General features: G+C 41.9%; 1 protein-coding gene across 8 annotated transcripts in view; it reads right to left on the bottom strand.

Annotated features, from left to right (window-relative positions):
* PALM2AKAP2 (PALM2 and AKAP2 fusion) overlaps window positions 1-12,965 on the bottom strand; it is a 348,527-nt gene that overhangs the window by 87,354 nt on the left and 248,208 nt on the right. The window contains exon 1 of one of the 8 annotated variants that reach the window (XM_070742420.1): window positions 4,810-4,883. The exons of 5 other annotated variants lie outside the window; for them this stretch is intronic. Coding sequence is in view for 1 of the 3 variants with exons in the window: in XM_070742418.1 (XP_070598519.1) it covers window positions 4,322-4,336 (15 nt within the window). In the remaining 2 variants the exon portion in view is untranslated. Of the gene's footprint in view, window positions 1-3,286; window positions 3,325-4,321; window positions 4,365-4,809; window positions 4,884-12,965 lie in introns of those variants that run through there. 2 more of the 8 variants (XM_070742418.1, XM_070742421.1) reach the window with 2 other exon arrangements.

The following is a 12,965-nucleotide window of genomic DNA, read 5'->3' as shown; positions in this document are numbered from 1 at the left end:
AATGCAGATGACCACAAGGTAGATGGGAAATTACAGTGTATAATAATGACAGGCTTCGAATATTCTAGCTATGAATGAACCAGAGAGCTGGAAACCTTTGAGAGCAATTCTCATTGTGTCTTATCCTGGCAGAGCTAAAACATAGTTTTATTATCAACATCTGTAGAGCAACCATTGTGAATGAAAAACAGAACCTGACGGATTCCTTAGAAAAAACAAAGTGATGCAGCGATATGCATTTTCCTTTTAGGATCAAAGAAAAGTGGTTCCCTTCAGAATATGCTAGAGAAAAGTATAATATAAAGATGCCTATTAAAATTATTAGGCTCTGCAGGACATACTTAGAAACATAGAAGACTGAGGGCAGAAAAAGACCTCATGATCCATCTAGTCTGTCCTTATACTATTTTCTGTATTTTATCTTAGGATGGATATATGTTTATCCCAGGCATGATTAAATTCAGTTACTGTGGATTTATCAACCACATCTGCTGGAAGTTTGTTCCAGGGATCTACTATTCTTTCAGTAAAATAATATTTTCTCATGTTGCTTTTGATCTTTTCCCCAACTAACTTCAGATTGTGTCCCCTTGTTTTTGTGTTCACTTTCCTATTAAAAACACTTCCCTCCTGGACCTTATTTAACCCTTTAACATATTTAAATGTTTCAATCATGTCCCCCCTTTTCCTTCTGTCCTCCAGACCAGTGTTTCCCAACCGGTGTGCCGCGGCACACTGGTGTGCCGCGAGACATGGTCAGGTGTGCCGCGAAGAAATAAGCTCAGCTTCTGGTCTCGCAACTTTTTGCGAAGAGAAAAAAGTTGTGATACCGGAAGCTGAGCTTGCTTCTTTGCGCCTTCCAAGTTTTCCAGCAGTTGCGGCGCCCCGCCCGGCTGGAGCTTCCCTGTCAGCAGGTGAGCTTTGGGGCTTGGTGGGAGGGCAGCGGGAGGGCGGCGCACAGGGGGAGGGTGATGGCAGCGGCAGCGGGCAGGAGCCATGCCGTGGGGTGGTGGCAGGGTGGTCCCTCTCTCTCTCCCCCTCTCTTGCTTTCTCTTTCCCTCCCCCCTCTCTCCCTCTCTCTTTCTCCCAGTAGCCGCGGGGCGACGTCAGGGTGATCGTCGATGCCTCTGTTCCTCTGTTCCGGAGGCGGAGCTCCGGAACAGAGGAACAGAGGCACCGACGGCGGCGGCTGGAAATGCTGGAATTGCGTGGCTGGCATTGCCTGCTGGCTGGACCAGGACAGAGGCTCAAGCCCCACGTCCATGCCCAGCGCAACGCCAGAAATGTACGGCTTCTAGCCACCGCCGTCTGTGACTCCGTTCTGGAGCTCCGCCTCAAGCTGATCACCCTGCCGTCGCCCCACGGATACTGGGAGAAAGAGAGAGGGGGAGAGGGGGGGGGAGAAAGAGAAAGCAAGAGAGGGAGAGACAGAAATAGAGAGAGGAAGAGAGGGGGGAGAGAAAGAGAGAGAAAGATATAGCAAGAGAGGGAGAGAGAGAAAGAGAGGGGGGAGAGAAAGAGAGAGAAAGAGATAGCAAGAGAGGTAGAGAGAGAAAGAGAGAGGAAGAGAGGGGGGATAGAAAGAGAGAGAAAGAGATAGCAAGAGAGGGAGAGAGAGGAGAGAGGGAGAGATGGGGGAGAGAAAGAGATAGCAAGAGAGGGAGAGAGAGAAGGAGAGAGGGAGAGAGGGGGGAGAGAAAGAGATAGCAAGAGAGGGAGAGAGAGGGGGGGGGGAGAGAGAAAGAGATAGCAAGAGAGGGAGAGAGAGAAAGAGAGGGGGGGAGAGAAAGAGAGAGAAAGAGATAGCAAGAGAGGTAGAGAGAGAAAGAGAGAGGAAGAGAGGGGGGATAGAAAGAGAGAGAAAGAGATAGCAAGAGAGGGAGAGAGAGAAGGAGAGAGGGAGAGATGGGGGAGAGAAAGAGATAGCAAGAGAGGGAAGGAGAGAGGGAGAGAGGGGGAGAGAAAGAGATAGCAAGAGAGGGAGAGAGAGGGGGGGAGAGAGAAAGAGATAGCAAGAGAGGGAGAGAGAGAAAGAGAGAGGGAGAGAGGGGGAGAGAAAGAAGGAGAGAGAGATAGCAAGAGAGGTAGAGAGAGAAAGAGAGAGGAAGAGAGGGGGATAGAAAGAGAGAAAGAGATAGCAAGAGAGGGAGAGAGAGAAGGAGAGAGGGAGAGAGGGGGGAGAGAAAGAGATAGCAAGAGAGGGAGAGAGAGAGGAAGAGAGGGGGGAGAGAAAGAGAGAGAAAGATATAGCAAGAGAGGGAGAGAGAGAAAGAGGGGGAGAGAGGGGGGAGAGAAAGAGAGAGAAAGAGATAGCAAGAGAGGTAGAGAGGAAGAGAGGGGGGAGAGAAAGAGAGAGAAAGAGATAGCAAGAGAGGGAGAGAGAGAAGGAGAGAGGGAGAGAGGGGGAGAGAAAGAGATAGCAAGAGAGGGAGAGAGAGGGAGAGAGGGGGGGAGAGAGAAAGAGATAGCAAGAGAGGGAGAGAGAGAAAGAGAGAGGGAGAGAGGGGGGAGAGAAAGAAGGAGAGAGAGGGGGTAGAGAAAGAGAGAAAGCAAAAGAGAGAGAGAAAGAGAGATAGCAAGAGAGAGGGGGAGAGAGGGGGAGAGAAAGAGAGAGAGAGAAAGAGAGATAGCTAGAGAGAGAAAGAGAGAGGGAGAGAGGGGGGGAAGAGATAAAGAGAGAAAGACAGCAAGAGAGAGAAAGCAAGAGAGAGAGAGAAAGAGGGGGGAAGGAGGGTGAGGGAAAGACAGAGAGAGGGAAGGAAGGAGGGAGAGAGAAGGAGGGCAAAAAAGAGAGGGAGGAAGGGAGAAACAAAGAGAGATGGAGAGAGAGGGGAAAGAGGAGGGAAGGGAGAGAGAGAGAGAGAAAGAGGGAGAGAGAAAAATAGAGCGAAAGGGAGGAAGAGAGATATTTTTTATCCAAACTTTTTTTACACCCCCCCCCCCCCCCCCCGCTCAGTGTTCCCCAGGATTTTGTAAATGTGAATAATGTGCCGCGGCTCAAAAAAGGTTGGGAAACACTGCTCCAGACTATACAGATTGAGTTCATTAAGTCTTTCCTGATACTTTTTCCAGTTTATAATATAACTTTTCAGGACCAATATTTTCAGTACTCTACTTCCCACTCCCCAGTCTTATCCTTGTAAAAATGTTATAAAGATCAGCAATAATTGCAATCTGTATTAAGAGATCTCTGGAAGAATGATTCAACAGGATAAAAACTTGAAATACCTACGAAGTATTTCTACAGTCACTGCTCAAGGGCTGGTGCCCTCAGGCCAAATTTTACCTTCGAAGGATTCCTTGACTTCCAGATTGATGAAGCAAAAATAAAACCCCAAGTCGAGGTGCAGTAGGATTGAAACTAGGCAGGGAAAGGAACCTTTGGAATTTTAGCCTTTAGCCAACTAGGAAAACCAGCTGTTGACCAAGAAAGCAACAAATTGTTTTCACTGCTAACCCAAGATTTATGCAAATGTGCTGGAAGTAAAAACTGGTCCTGAAGGGAGTAGTAGAAGCTCTAACCTAAGGTACCATTCTGCCTGACAGAGACTCACCATAATTCAATATGGGAACCATATTCTTGTAACTATTATGACCTTACACACATGAAACTACAATGGGCTTTAAACAAACCTTATATATTACCAAATATTTTACATAGACTATGAAGAGGCACATAGTGTTTACTCACTACATGAGTAGAAATGGCAGTACAGTATTTAAGAATCATCCTCCCCCCAAACTAAGTTAGTATGTCTGTATGGCTGAAACATCTGAAGATAACCACTGTGCCTGAAATCTATGTACAGAACAAAGTTATTAAACTCTGGACCACTAATATTATTTCTCACATTTTAGGGTGTCCCTTGGGAAATCTCCATCTGAACCTTCTTAAACTTGTTGAACTCACCAGATTTTCTTCATGTGAAATTTATATTAGCAAACGTCATTATTTTCTGGAACCAAAAACAGGATGCACGAAAGACATAACCCCAGACCTTTAACACAGTTAAAGTTTTGACACTGTTTTTGTAGCAGCATTCTATTAGCAAGCCAAACACAAGGAAAATTATTAGGTTTATATCAAGGACTCATTATTCAGCCATGTCATAATAAATACTTATTATGGACAGCACAATGAACATGGCTATGATTGTAGATGGGACTTTGTTTTGCATATTAATTATCTTTGTTTAAAAACATCAACTGTTAAAAGAATTGTAGGAAATAAAAAAACTACAGCTTCCATGCTGAGAGTGAAACAGCCGCTAGAGTTTCAACTCTAAGCAGACATATGATAAATTCAAGAAAGACAGATTACCCTTGTCCAATTCATCTTCAGTGTGGTCCATTGAGACAGAGTGACACCATTTCTTGCCATTTGTCTTTCAGGCACAATAACCTTAGTACTAATAAATGAATGATTAAGCACCAGTTTGTGCTACTGTGTGACCTGGATACAGTTACCAGTTTTCTCTGGGTTGAACTAAATACCTGCAGCCCACTTTTTAAAGCAAGTAGCAGTACTGGAAATAAAAGAAAGGGCAATTATATTTATTCATTTTCAAAACTCCAGACTAACTGAAACTTAAGCCAGACTTAAACTCCATGAAGTACGGTAAATAAAACACAATCGAGGACAGTTCCCTATGTTTCTCTTAACACAATTAAAATGCAGGTATTTTTACACCTTATCATCTCCATCTTTGTAAGTTAAAAGCTAAAAAGATACATTTCCTAATGTTTACATTACAATATTGGGAAATCTTTGACCATTCTCTGATGAGCAGATAATTTATTTTACATTACCTCTTTCAAGGTTCACTTATATCATAGCAGCTATATACAGTATATATACTGATTTTCTCTAATATAGTATTTTGCAAGTATGCTGCAAGACTCCCAGCATCCACAACCACTTGTTCATGAAGAATGGCAGTTCAGTATTTCTGGTTGCTGTAATGTGTTTTTAACAAGCACTTAAGCAGAATCAAGTGGTGTAAAATTTTCCCAGTGCTAATTCAGCCTGTAGCAAACAGACATTGCAAGCACTAATAACAAAGAGGAGGTGGTGCCTTTGAATAGTGGCTTGATAGGATAAATTCCTGCAATTTTCTTGGTAAGTTTTTTTGGAAGTGGTTGGCTTTGGGCCCAAGGAAGGACTACAATTCATAGTCTTCCAGTTTCTAACCTAATCCCTTAGTCACTACACCAAACTGGGTCTCTTAAGAAAAAATAACTTTAGTTAAAATGACAGAATCCATCATAATTAAAGTTTCTTATGGAGTGAGATGAAGAGTTGTGTACAGTGTTCCCTCGATTTTCGCGGGTTCGAACTTCGCGAAAAGTCTATACCATGGTTTAAAAATATTAATTAAAAAATACTTTGCGGATATTTTCCCTATACAATGTTTTTTCCCATCCAATGACATCATATGTCATCACCAAACTTTCGTCTGCCTTTAATAAATATTTTTTTAATAAACTTTAATAAATAAACATGGTGAGTAATAATCTGAATGGTTGCTAAGGGAATGGAAAATTGCAATTTAGGGGTTTAAAGTGTTAAAGGAAGGCTTGTGATACTGTCCATAGCCAAAAATAGTGCATTTACTTCCACATCTCTACTTCGCGGAAATTCAACTTTCGTGGGCGGTCTTGGAACGCATCCCCCGTGAAAAGCGAGGGAACACTGTATACAGAAAACAGAACTGTACTAGGGACTGGCCACATGCTCAGGCTAGAAGTTAAGCAAGAATCAGGAATTTGTTATATGATGCCAGAGAGGAGACTGTAACTTTAAATCACATTTCCAAGCATTGCAGCCATGCAAACTTTTTGGCCCTGCAATCTACCAGCAATCTCAATTAGGGCTGACAACAGCTGCTGCTGCAGCCAAAGATTGTGATTTAAGATAAGGAGCCTTTTCATGGATAGGAGTATTGTAGAGATTAACTGCGAATCCAGGAATGGAATAATTTCCCTAACAGCTTCATAGTTAGGCAGGCATTTGTTACATCTTGGGAGGGGTTGGGCTGTGGGAGGCAGACACTGTTATTATAATAATTGCTCTATTAGAGTCCTTCCAGCCACATGGCAATTGCATCAGGGATTTCACAACCCATTGTAATGGCCCAAAAGGACACAGAAGGCCATTCCCGCTGTTGTTGTTGTTGTTGTTGTTGTTATTATTATTATTATTATTATTATTATTATTATTATTATTTAGATTTGTATGCCGCCCCTCTCTGTAGACTTGGGGACAGCAATAATAAAAACAATGTATAACAAATCTAATATTTAAAATCTCTAAAAAAAACCCTTATTTAAAAAGCAAGACATACACACAAACATACCAGGCATAAACTATATAGGTCTGGGGGAGATGTCTCAATTCCCCCATGCCTGACGGCAGAGGTGGGTTTTGAGGAGTTTACGAAAGGCAAGGAGGGTGGGGGCAATCCTAATCTCCGGGGGGAGTTGGTTCCAGAGGGTCGGGGCCGCCACAGAGAAGGCTCTTCCCCTGGGTCCCGCCAGACAACATTGTTTAGTCGACGGGAACCGGAGAAGGCCAATTCTGTGGTACCTAACTGGTCGCTGGTCATTTAACTTCCAAAAACCCAAGGACTTAAAGTGAAACATCAGATTTTATTTCTTCCTTGCTTCTCTAAAATAGCTTTGTACATGGCAGCAAATCTAGGTGTCCAGTTTCCACAATATGCTTGCTTGGTATATTCAGAATTTAAAATTTTAAATGTAGCCCTTAAGAAGCTTTTTATTACTTATCAGATGAATTTCCCTGCAAATGAAATAAGGTGTGAAAAGTTGTTGATGAATATTTTATAAATGTGACCTCAAATTATATAGATTAAATGTCTCAAATTCACTTTTTTATTCAGGATAAGAATCCCATTGTTTGGGCAAGAAAAATCTATAAGATGCATACGGTTGGAACTCAAACAAGGAAAGCTTTTTTTTAGGTAGCATCCTTTTGCTTATAACATGTTAACATGATTTTAGGCTCTTAAATATACATGTTCTAAAGCAGGGGTCACCAACCTCTGGACTTTAAAGACCACTAAATTCATAATTTTAAATTCCACAGACCACTAATATGATCTGCCTAATGACCAAATGTGTGAGCATGACTAGGTGGTCATGTGACTGGGTAGGCATGGCCAACTAAATGTTACTCACGTCAAGAGGTACCTCGCCAGCCTCTACTTGCCCCTCCCACCCACTCCTTAGGGCCCCACTCCCTACTTGCCCCTCCCACCCAGATCCTTAGGGCCTCAAAAAGAAGCAGTTGTTGGTGCTAAGCAGCAATCATGAGAAAGAGTTGGCAAACAACTGGCTCAGTTCAAATTGGATCTGACCAAGAAGGAGGCACAACAGAAGTACCTCACTGAGGACTACAAGCATAGGCTTTCCAAGCAAAGGGAAAACCTGTGTGATTGCAAGGCCAGGCACTCAGCAGTATACTCCCTCCCATATTTGGGTATACCAGGGTGATTAGACAAAAAAAAGCATGTGTGTATGTGTGTGTGTGTGTGTGTATGTATATGTATATGTATATATGTGATATATGTATCATATGTTTTTGCTGAATTTTTAAAATTAAGGGAGACTAGGATAACAGTTTCAGAGATTCCGGGCGACATTTCGACGAAGTCTCACTCGTCATCTTCAGGCTGGTGCTTTTGGCTTTCTGCTAGGGTGAACAAAGGTTGATGAGGCCAGAATAAGGCCGAAATAGATCTATCCTAGTCTCCCTTTATTTTCCAATTCAGCAAAACATGTTACACATACAGAATATAGTGGGGCAAAAGAAAGCATTAAAGCTCCTCCCATAATTTGGTATACCGGGGTGATTCCACACACACACACACACGTATGTATGTATGTATGTATGTATGTATGTATGTATGTATGTATATATGCATGCATATGTATGTATGTATGTATGTATGTATATATATATATATATATATATATATATATATATATATATATGTAGATTGTTCTGAGTTCGGGTTTTGCCCTGTGTAATGTTTTGCATGTCTATGCGACGTTTCGGCGAAATCACATTCACCATCATCAGGCTGGAGTATATATATATATATATATATATGTAAAGCAGCAAACCTAAGATGCAACATTCACTTCTGCAACTACTTATTTCAAGAGAAAGAGAGTGTCCTCCCAACAGCATAGAAGCTACTGTATAATTATTCAGACTAGTACTTATTCTAGCTTAAAGCTTTTGTTACCCTGTCAGCAGTACTCTAAAACTTGACAAAAAACAATGCTTTCTAAACGTTCCATTAGAATCTTCCTATCAGAGTATGGGAAATTTATATCTGGCCCACTACATTCTGAAGCTAAGAAGGCTACAATAAGTCATTTTTGGTAGATTTCAAGGAAAGCTGGGTGGTGTTACCACTTCAACCAATTTAACAGCAACAAATCAAAACTTTAAAAGAATGAGGAACCCAGTTGCATTTTAATCTCCTGTAAAAGGAAAGGAAACAGCATTTCCTAGATACATACTCTCATGACCCTTTCCTGCAGTAGAAATTAAAGTATGTAACGCACAAAAGAATATAAGAATGTCCAGGTCAAACAACAGGAGCTAAAGTTGAAGGCTGCATAAAGACAATACTTTACAGAGAGTTCCATGCTATAAACTACTGCTTGTCCCCATTTAAAGTGTTGCAGCTCCAAATTTTAATTGTGTTTGCACAGCAAATTTAACTGGACCAAAAGGGAAGGTTAAAGTGTTATTGGAGTCTGAGAGTAAAGGAGGATTAGTTTCAGGGCTAAGCAATCCCAAGCTTGAGGCTAAACTAACCTAAGTCAGTCATATCACACAAACAGGAAGTGAATTGATCTTCCCTTTCTCTTACCAGCACAAAGCTATGCAGCCTCTTTAAAATGAAGCTCTTCTAGGAATGCAGTTTCCCATTTACTTTTACTTTTTACCCCCTCTGGCTACATGGGGAGTGGAAGAAAGGAATGGAGATGGATTAGCATCCGCCCAACAATGTCCATAAATGTCCACAATGGTTTGAATAGGTTTAAAAAAAGAAAAGCAGTGACAGCCTACGAGTCATCTTTGTGGGAATTGTGGTGGGAGGAAGTATCATATGACATCCGAACAGAGAGTTTAAGACTGTACAGGCCACACAGTTATTTCTCCTGGGATGGTTGGCTATCTGAGTCAGACCTGTCATCAAATCAGAGTCATAGAATGTAAGTTGATGATTCATTTCATTCAAAGACCAACTTTTCAGTAACAGGAAAGTGGATTACAGTATTTTAAAAAGATGGTGGCACCCACGAACCGGCACCAACCAATCAGGTTCGGTAACGTCATTGTGACATCACCAGTGGGTCACTAGCGGTTCAGACGGATTGGTCTGAACCGGGAGGAACCCACCCTTATTATAATCCCCAAGGCGTGTCACATCTCTTGAGCACCCCCCAATATTTGGAAATTGAAAGTTGAAAAATTTGACATGCCCTATAATCGTTATTTATTTATTTATTTATTTGATTGATTGATTGATTGATTTGTATGCCTCCCCTATCTGAGGACTCGGAGCGGCTCACAACAAGAAAAAACAATACAAATCAAATATTTAAAAAACAGTTTAAAACCCTTAACATAAAAACAATCATACATCTTATGCAGACCATATATAAAGTGGAAACGACCCAGGGGAATCAATTTCCCCATGTCTGATGGCAGAGGTGGGTTCTTAGGAGCTTTTGAAAGGCAAGGAGAGTGGGAGCAGTCCTAATCTCCGGGGGGAGTTGATTCCAGAGGGTCAGGGCCGCCACAGAGAAGGCTCTTCCCCTGGGTCCTGCCAGACGACATTGTTTCGTTGATGGGACCCGGAGAAGGCCAACTCTGTGGGACCTAATCGGATGCTAGGATTCGTGCGGCAGAAGGCGGTCCCGGAGATATTCTGGTCCGATGCCATGAAGGGCTTTATAGGTCATAACCAACACTTTGAATTGTGACCGGAAACTGATCGGCAACCAATGCAGACTGTGGAGCATTGGTGTAACATGGGCATACCTAGGGAAGCCCATGATTGCTCTCGCAGCTGTATTCTATGGCACGAGTGCCAGAGGTGGTACATAGCGCCCTCTCTGATGGCATGCGAGCCATCACTCCATCTCAGCTCAGCTCCACTGCAAATGCACACACGCCTCCCGCCGGTCAGCTGATTTTTGGGACTCTGCCATGCATGCATGAGGGAGATGCAGGCATGCGCAGGGAGGGTCACACATGCACACTGGGGTGGGAGCAGCATGGGAGTAATGCATGCATGCATGGGGTGGGGGGCATGCACAGGTGGGGGAAGCATGGGTCATGCATATATACATGGGGTGGGGCATGTGGGGGGATTGCGCATGAGTATGGGTGCGGGCAGACCCACATGCTCTTGCACACAGTTGTACTTACTCAAATTACCATGAAACCAAAGAGCAAACCTGGTTTTGAATACTATGTGAACTTAATCCTTAGAAGCTTATTCAATAAAACTGTTAAAACAAACCACGGCTTGATATATTATATAAACAGAACAGTGAATAAACAATCAATTCTCTATCTCTATTTCATCAGTTTATATCAGTTAGTGTCGGATTTAGAATTTATTTATTTTATTTTCATTTATTTATTCATTTTGTCCAATACACAATAATACACAATGAAGGTTATAGGATACACTCTAAATAAAATATATGAAAGAAGAGAAAATATAGGAATAAAATATATTAATGAGAGAATAGAAGAGAAGATATAGGGATAGAAGAGAAGATATAGGAGACATAGGAGAGACAATAGGACAGGGAACGGAAGGCACGCTAGTGCGCTTATGCACGCTCCTTACTGACCTCTTAGGAATCTGGAGAGGTCAGCCATGGATAGTCTAAGGGTAAAATGTTGGGGATTTGGGAGGACACTACGGAGTCCGGTAATGAGTTCCATGCTTCGACAACTCAATTACTAAAGTTGTATTTTTTACAGTCAAGTTTGGAGCGGTTAATATTAAGCTTGAATCTGTTGTGTGTTCTTGTGTTTTTGTGATATAAACTGTTTTCAAACCCTCCTGCAAGGATCTGTGCCGAATAGGTTACATGAGGCTCTCTAGCCATTTTAAAACAAGAGTTTCCTGTCATCATTATCCAGGACATTGCAAGGAAATTCTGACATTTCCTCTAATTTGGTCCCTTCCCTCTACCACCCAAAAAAATTCATTAATGCTGCATCCGTAAAAAGGGTATCCCACCCAAACTAAGGAAGTGTTGGTTTAGTGTGTCACACATTCCTACCTCTGAACAAAACCATGCTGCACTGTTTATTTTAATAAGTTAGGAACTGAATCTTTTAATTGTATTCCCTGGTGGTTATGACTTGATTTTTTTTTCTTTACAGGGAGGGGGGCAGAGGGGGGGGGCTGTGGGATTTAATTATAGCTAAGTGAGTTTCTCATTAAGAAGACTTAAGGGATTAGTAACCTATATTGAAAAGAAAAACCCTCCTTGCTTATTTCTTATTGCAATAGGGTAGCAGAAATATGAATGCAGATCATTGAGTTCAATATTGGCTGATTTGAAGGTTGCACAGCTCCAATGTAATATCCGATGTATTCACATAATTTCAATACTTGACACAGAAGCGGAGGTAATACAGCTTTACAGCTTTATCAACTTTAGCTGGTTTATCATTTCACAAATGAGAATATAGCCGTAGTTTTCTATAGGAAAACCTGTTTGCATAATACAGTTCATTTTGTTAACAGCTAAACATACAAATCTTTACTACTACAAGAGAATATACATATAGTTTGGTCAAACTTTTGAGTCTTTAGCGTTTGGTTGTTTTCTTGCAAATGTTTTGTTATACAAGGTAACAACTGGTGGTCTTGTGAACAGAATTTGGGTAAATTCACACTTATGAACCCTTGCATGCATTACATTACATGCCGCTCCGAGTCTCCGGAGACGGGCGGCATACAAATCTAATAAATAATAATAATAATAATAATAATAATAATAATAATAATAATAATTACGCCCTCCTTTCCCCTTTGCTCACATGCTCCCTGCACTCTTCTTCCCAGCCACCTTGGGCTTGCACACATGCTTACTCTCCCCCCCACTTCTTGCACTCATACATATGTACTTACCCACTAATGGCCTCCTTCCTGGGTCTCCTTGTGCTTACACACTCCATGCTCTTCCCCCAGCCTTCCTGAGTTTGTGCCACTTGCACCACACTGCAGCATCCCCCACCCCCAATTGGCATGCAGCCTGTGCTGGGCCTGTTACACAATCCTGCTGCAACCCTACACTCCTTACCTGGCATTCCATCCATCTCCTGCCTAATGAGCCATATCCATTTACATGATCCACATCCATTTATTGGCCATTTGGAGTTACGACACTGAAAAAGGTGACTTATGACCATTTTCACACTTGCGACCATTGCAACATGGTCATGATCATATGATCAATAATAATAATAATAATAATAATAATAATAATAATACAGTAATAATAATAATAATAATAATAATAATAATAATAATAATTTATTAGATTTGTATGCAGCCCCTCTCCGCAGACTCAGGGCGGCTCACAACAATAATAACAACAATGTGCAATGTAACAAATCTAATATTTAAAAGAAAGTATCTAAAACCCCGTCATTTAAAACCATACATCACAAGCATACCATACATAAAACTATATAAGCCTGGGGGAGATGTCTCAATCCCTCCATGCCTGGCGATATAGGTGGGTCTTAAGCAATTTACGGACGAAAAGGAGGGTAGGGTCAGTTCTGATCTCTGGGGGGAGTTGATTCCAGAGGGCCGGGGCCGCCACAGAGAAGGCTCTTCCCCTAGGGCCCGCCAGAGGGCATTGTTTAGTCGACGGGACCTGGAGAA

Source organism: Erythrolamprus reginae, chromosome 2 (genome assembly GCF_031021105.1).
Source record: "Erythrolamprus reginae isolate rEryReg1 chromosome 2, rEryReg1.hap1, whole genome shotgun sequence".
Classification (NCBI taxonomy): domain Eukaryota; kingdom Metazoa; phylum Chordata; class Lepidosauria; order Squamata; family Dipsadidae; genus Erythrolamprus; species Erythrolamprus reginae.
This window is presented reverse-complemented; position numbering and strand designations above follow the sequence as displayed.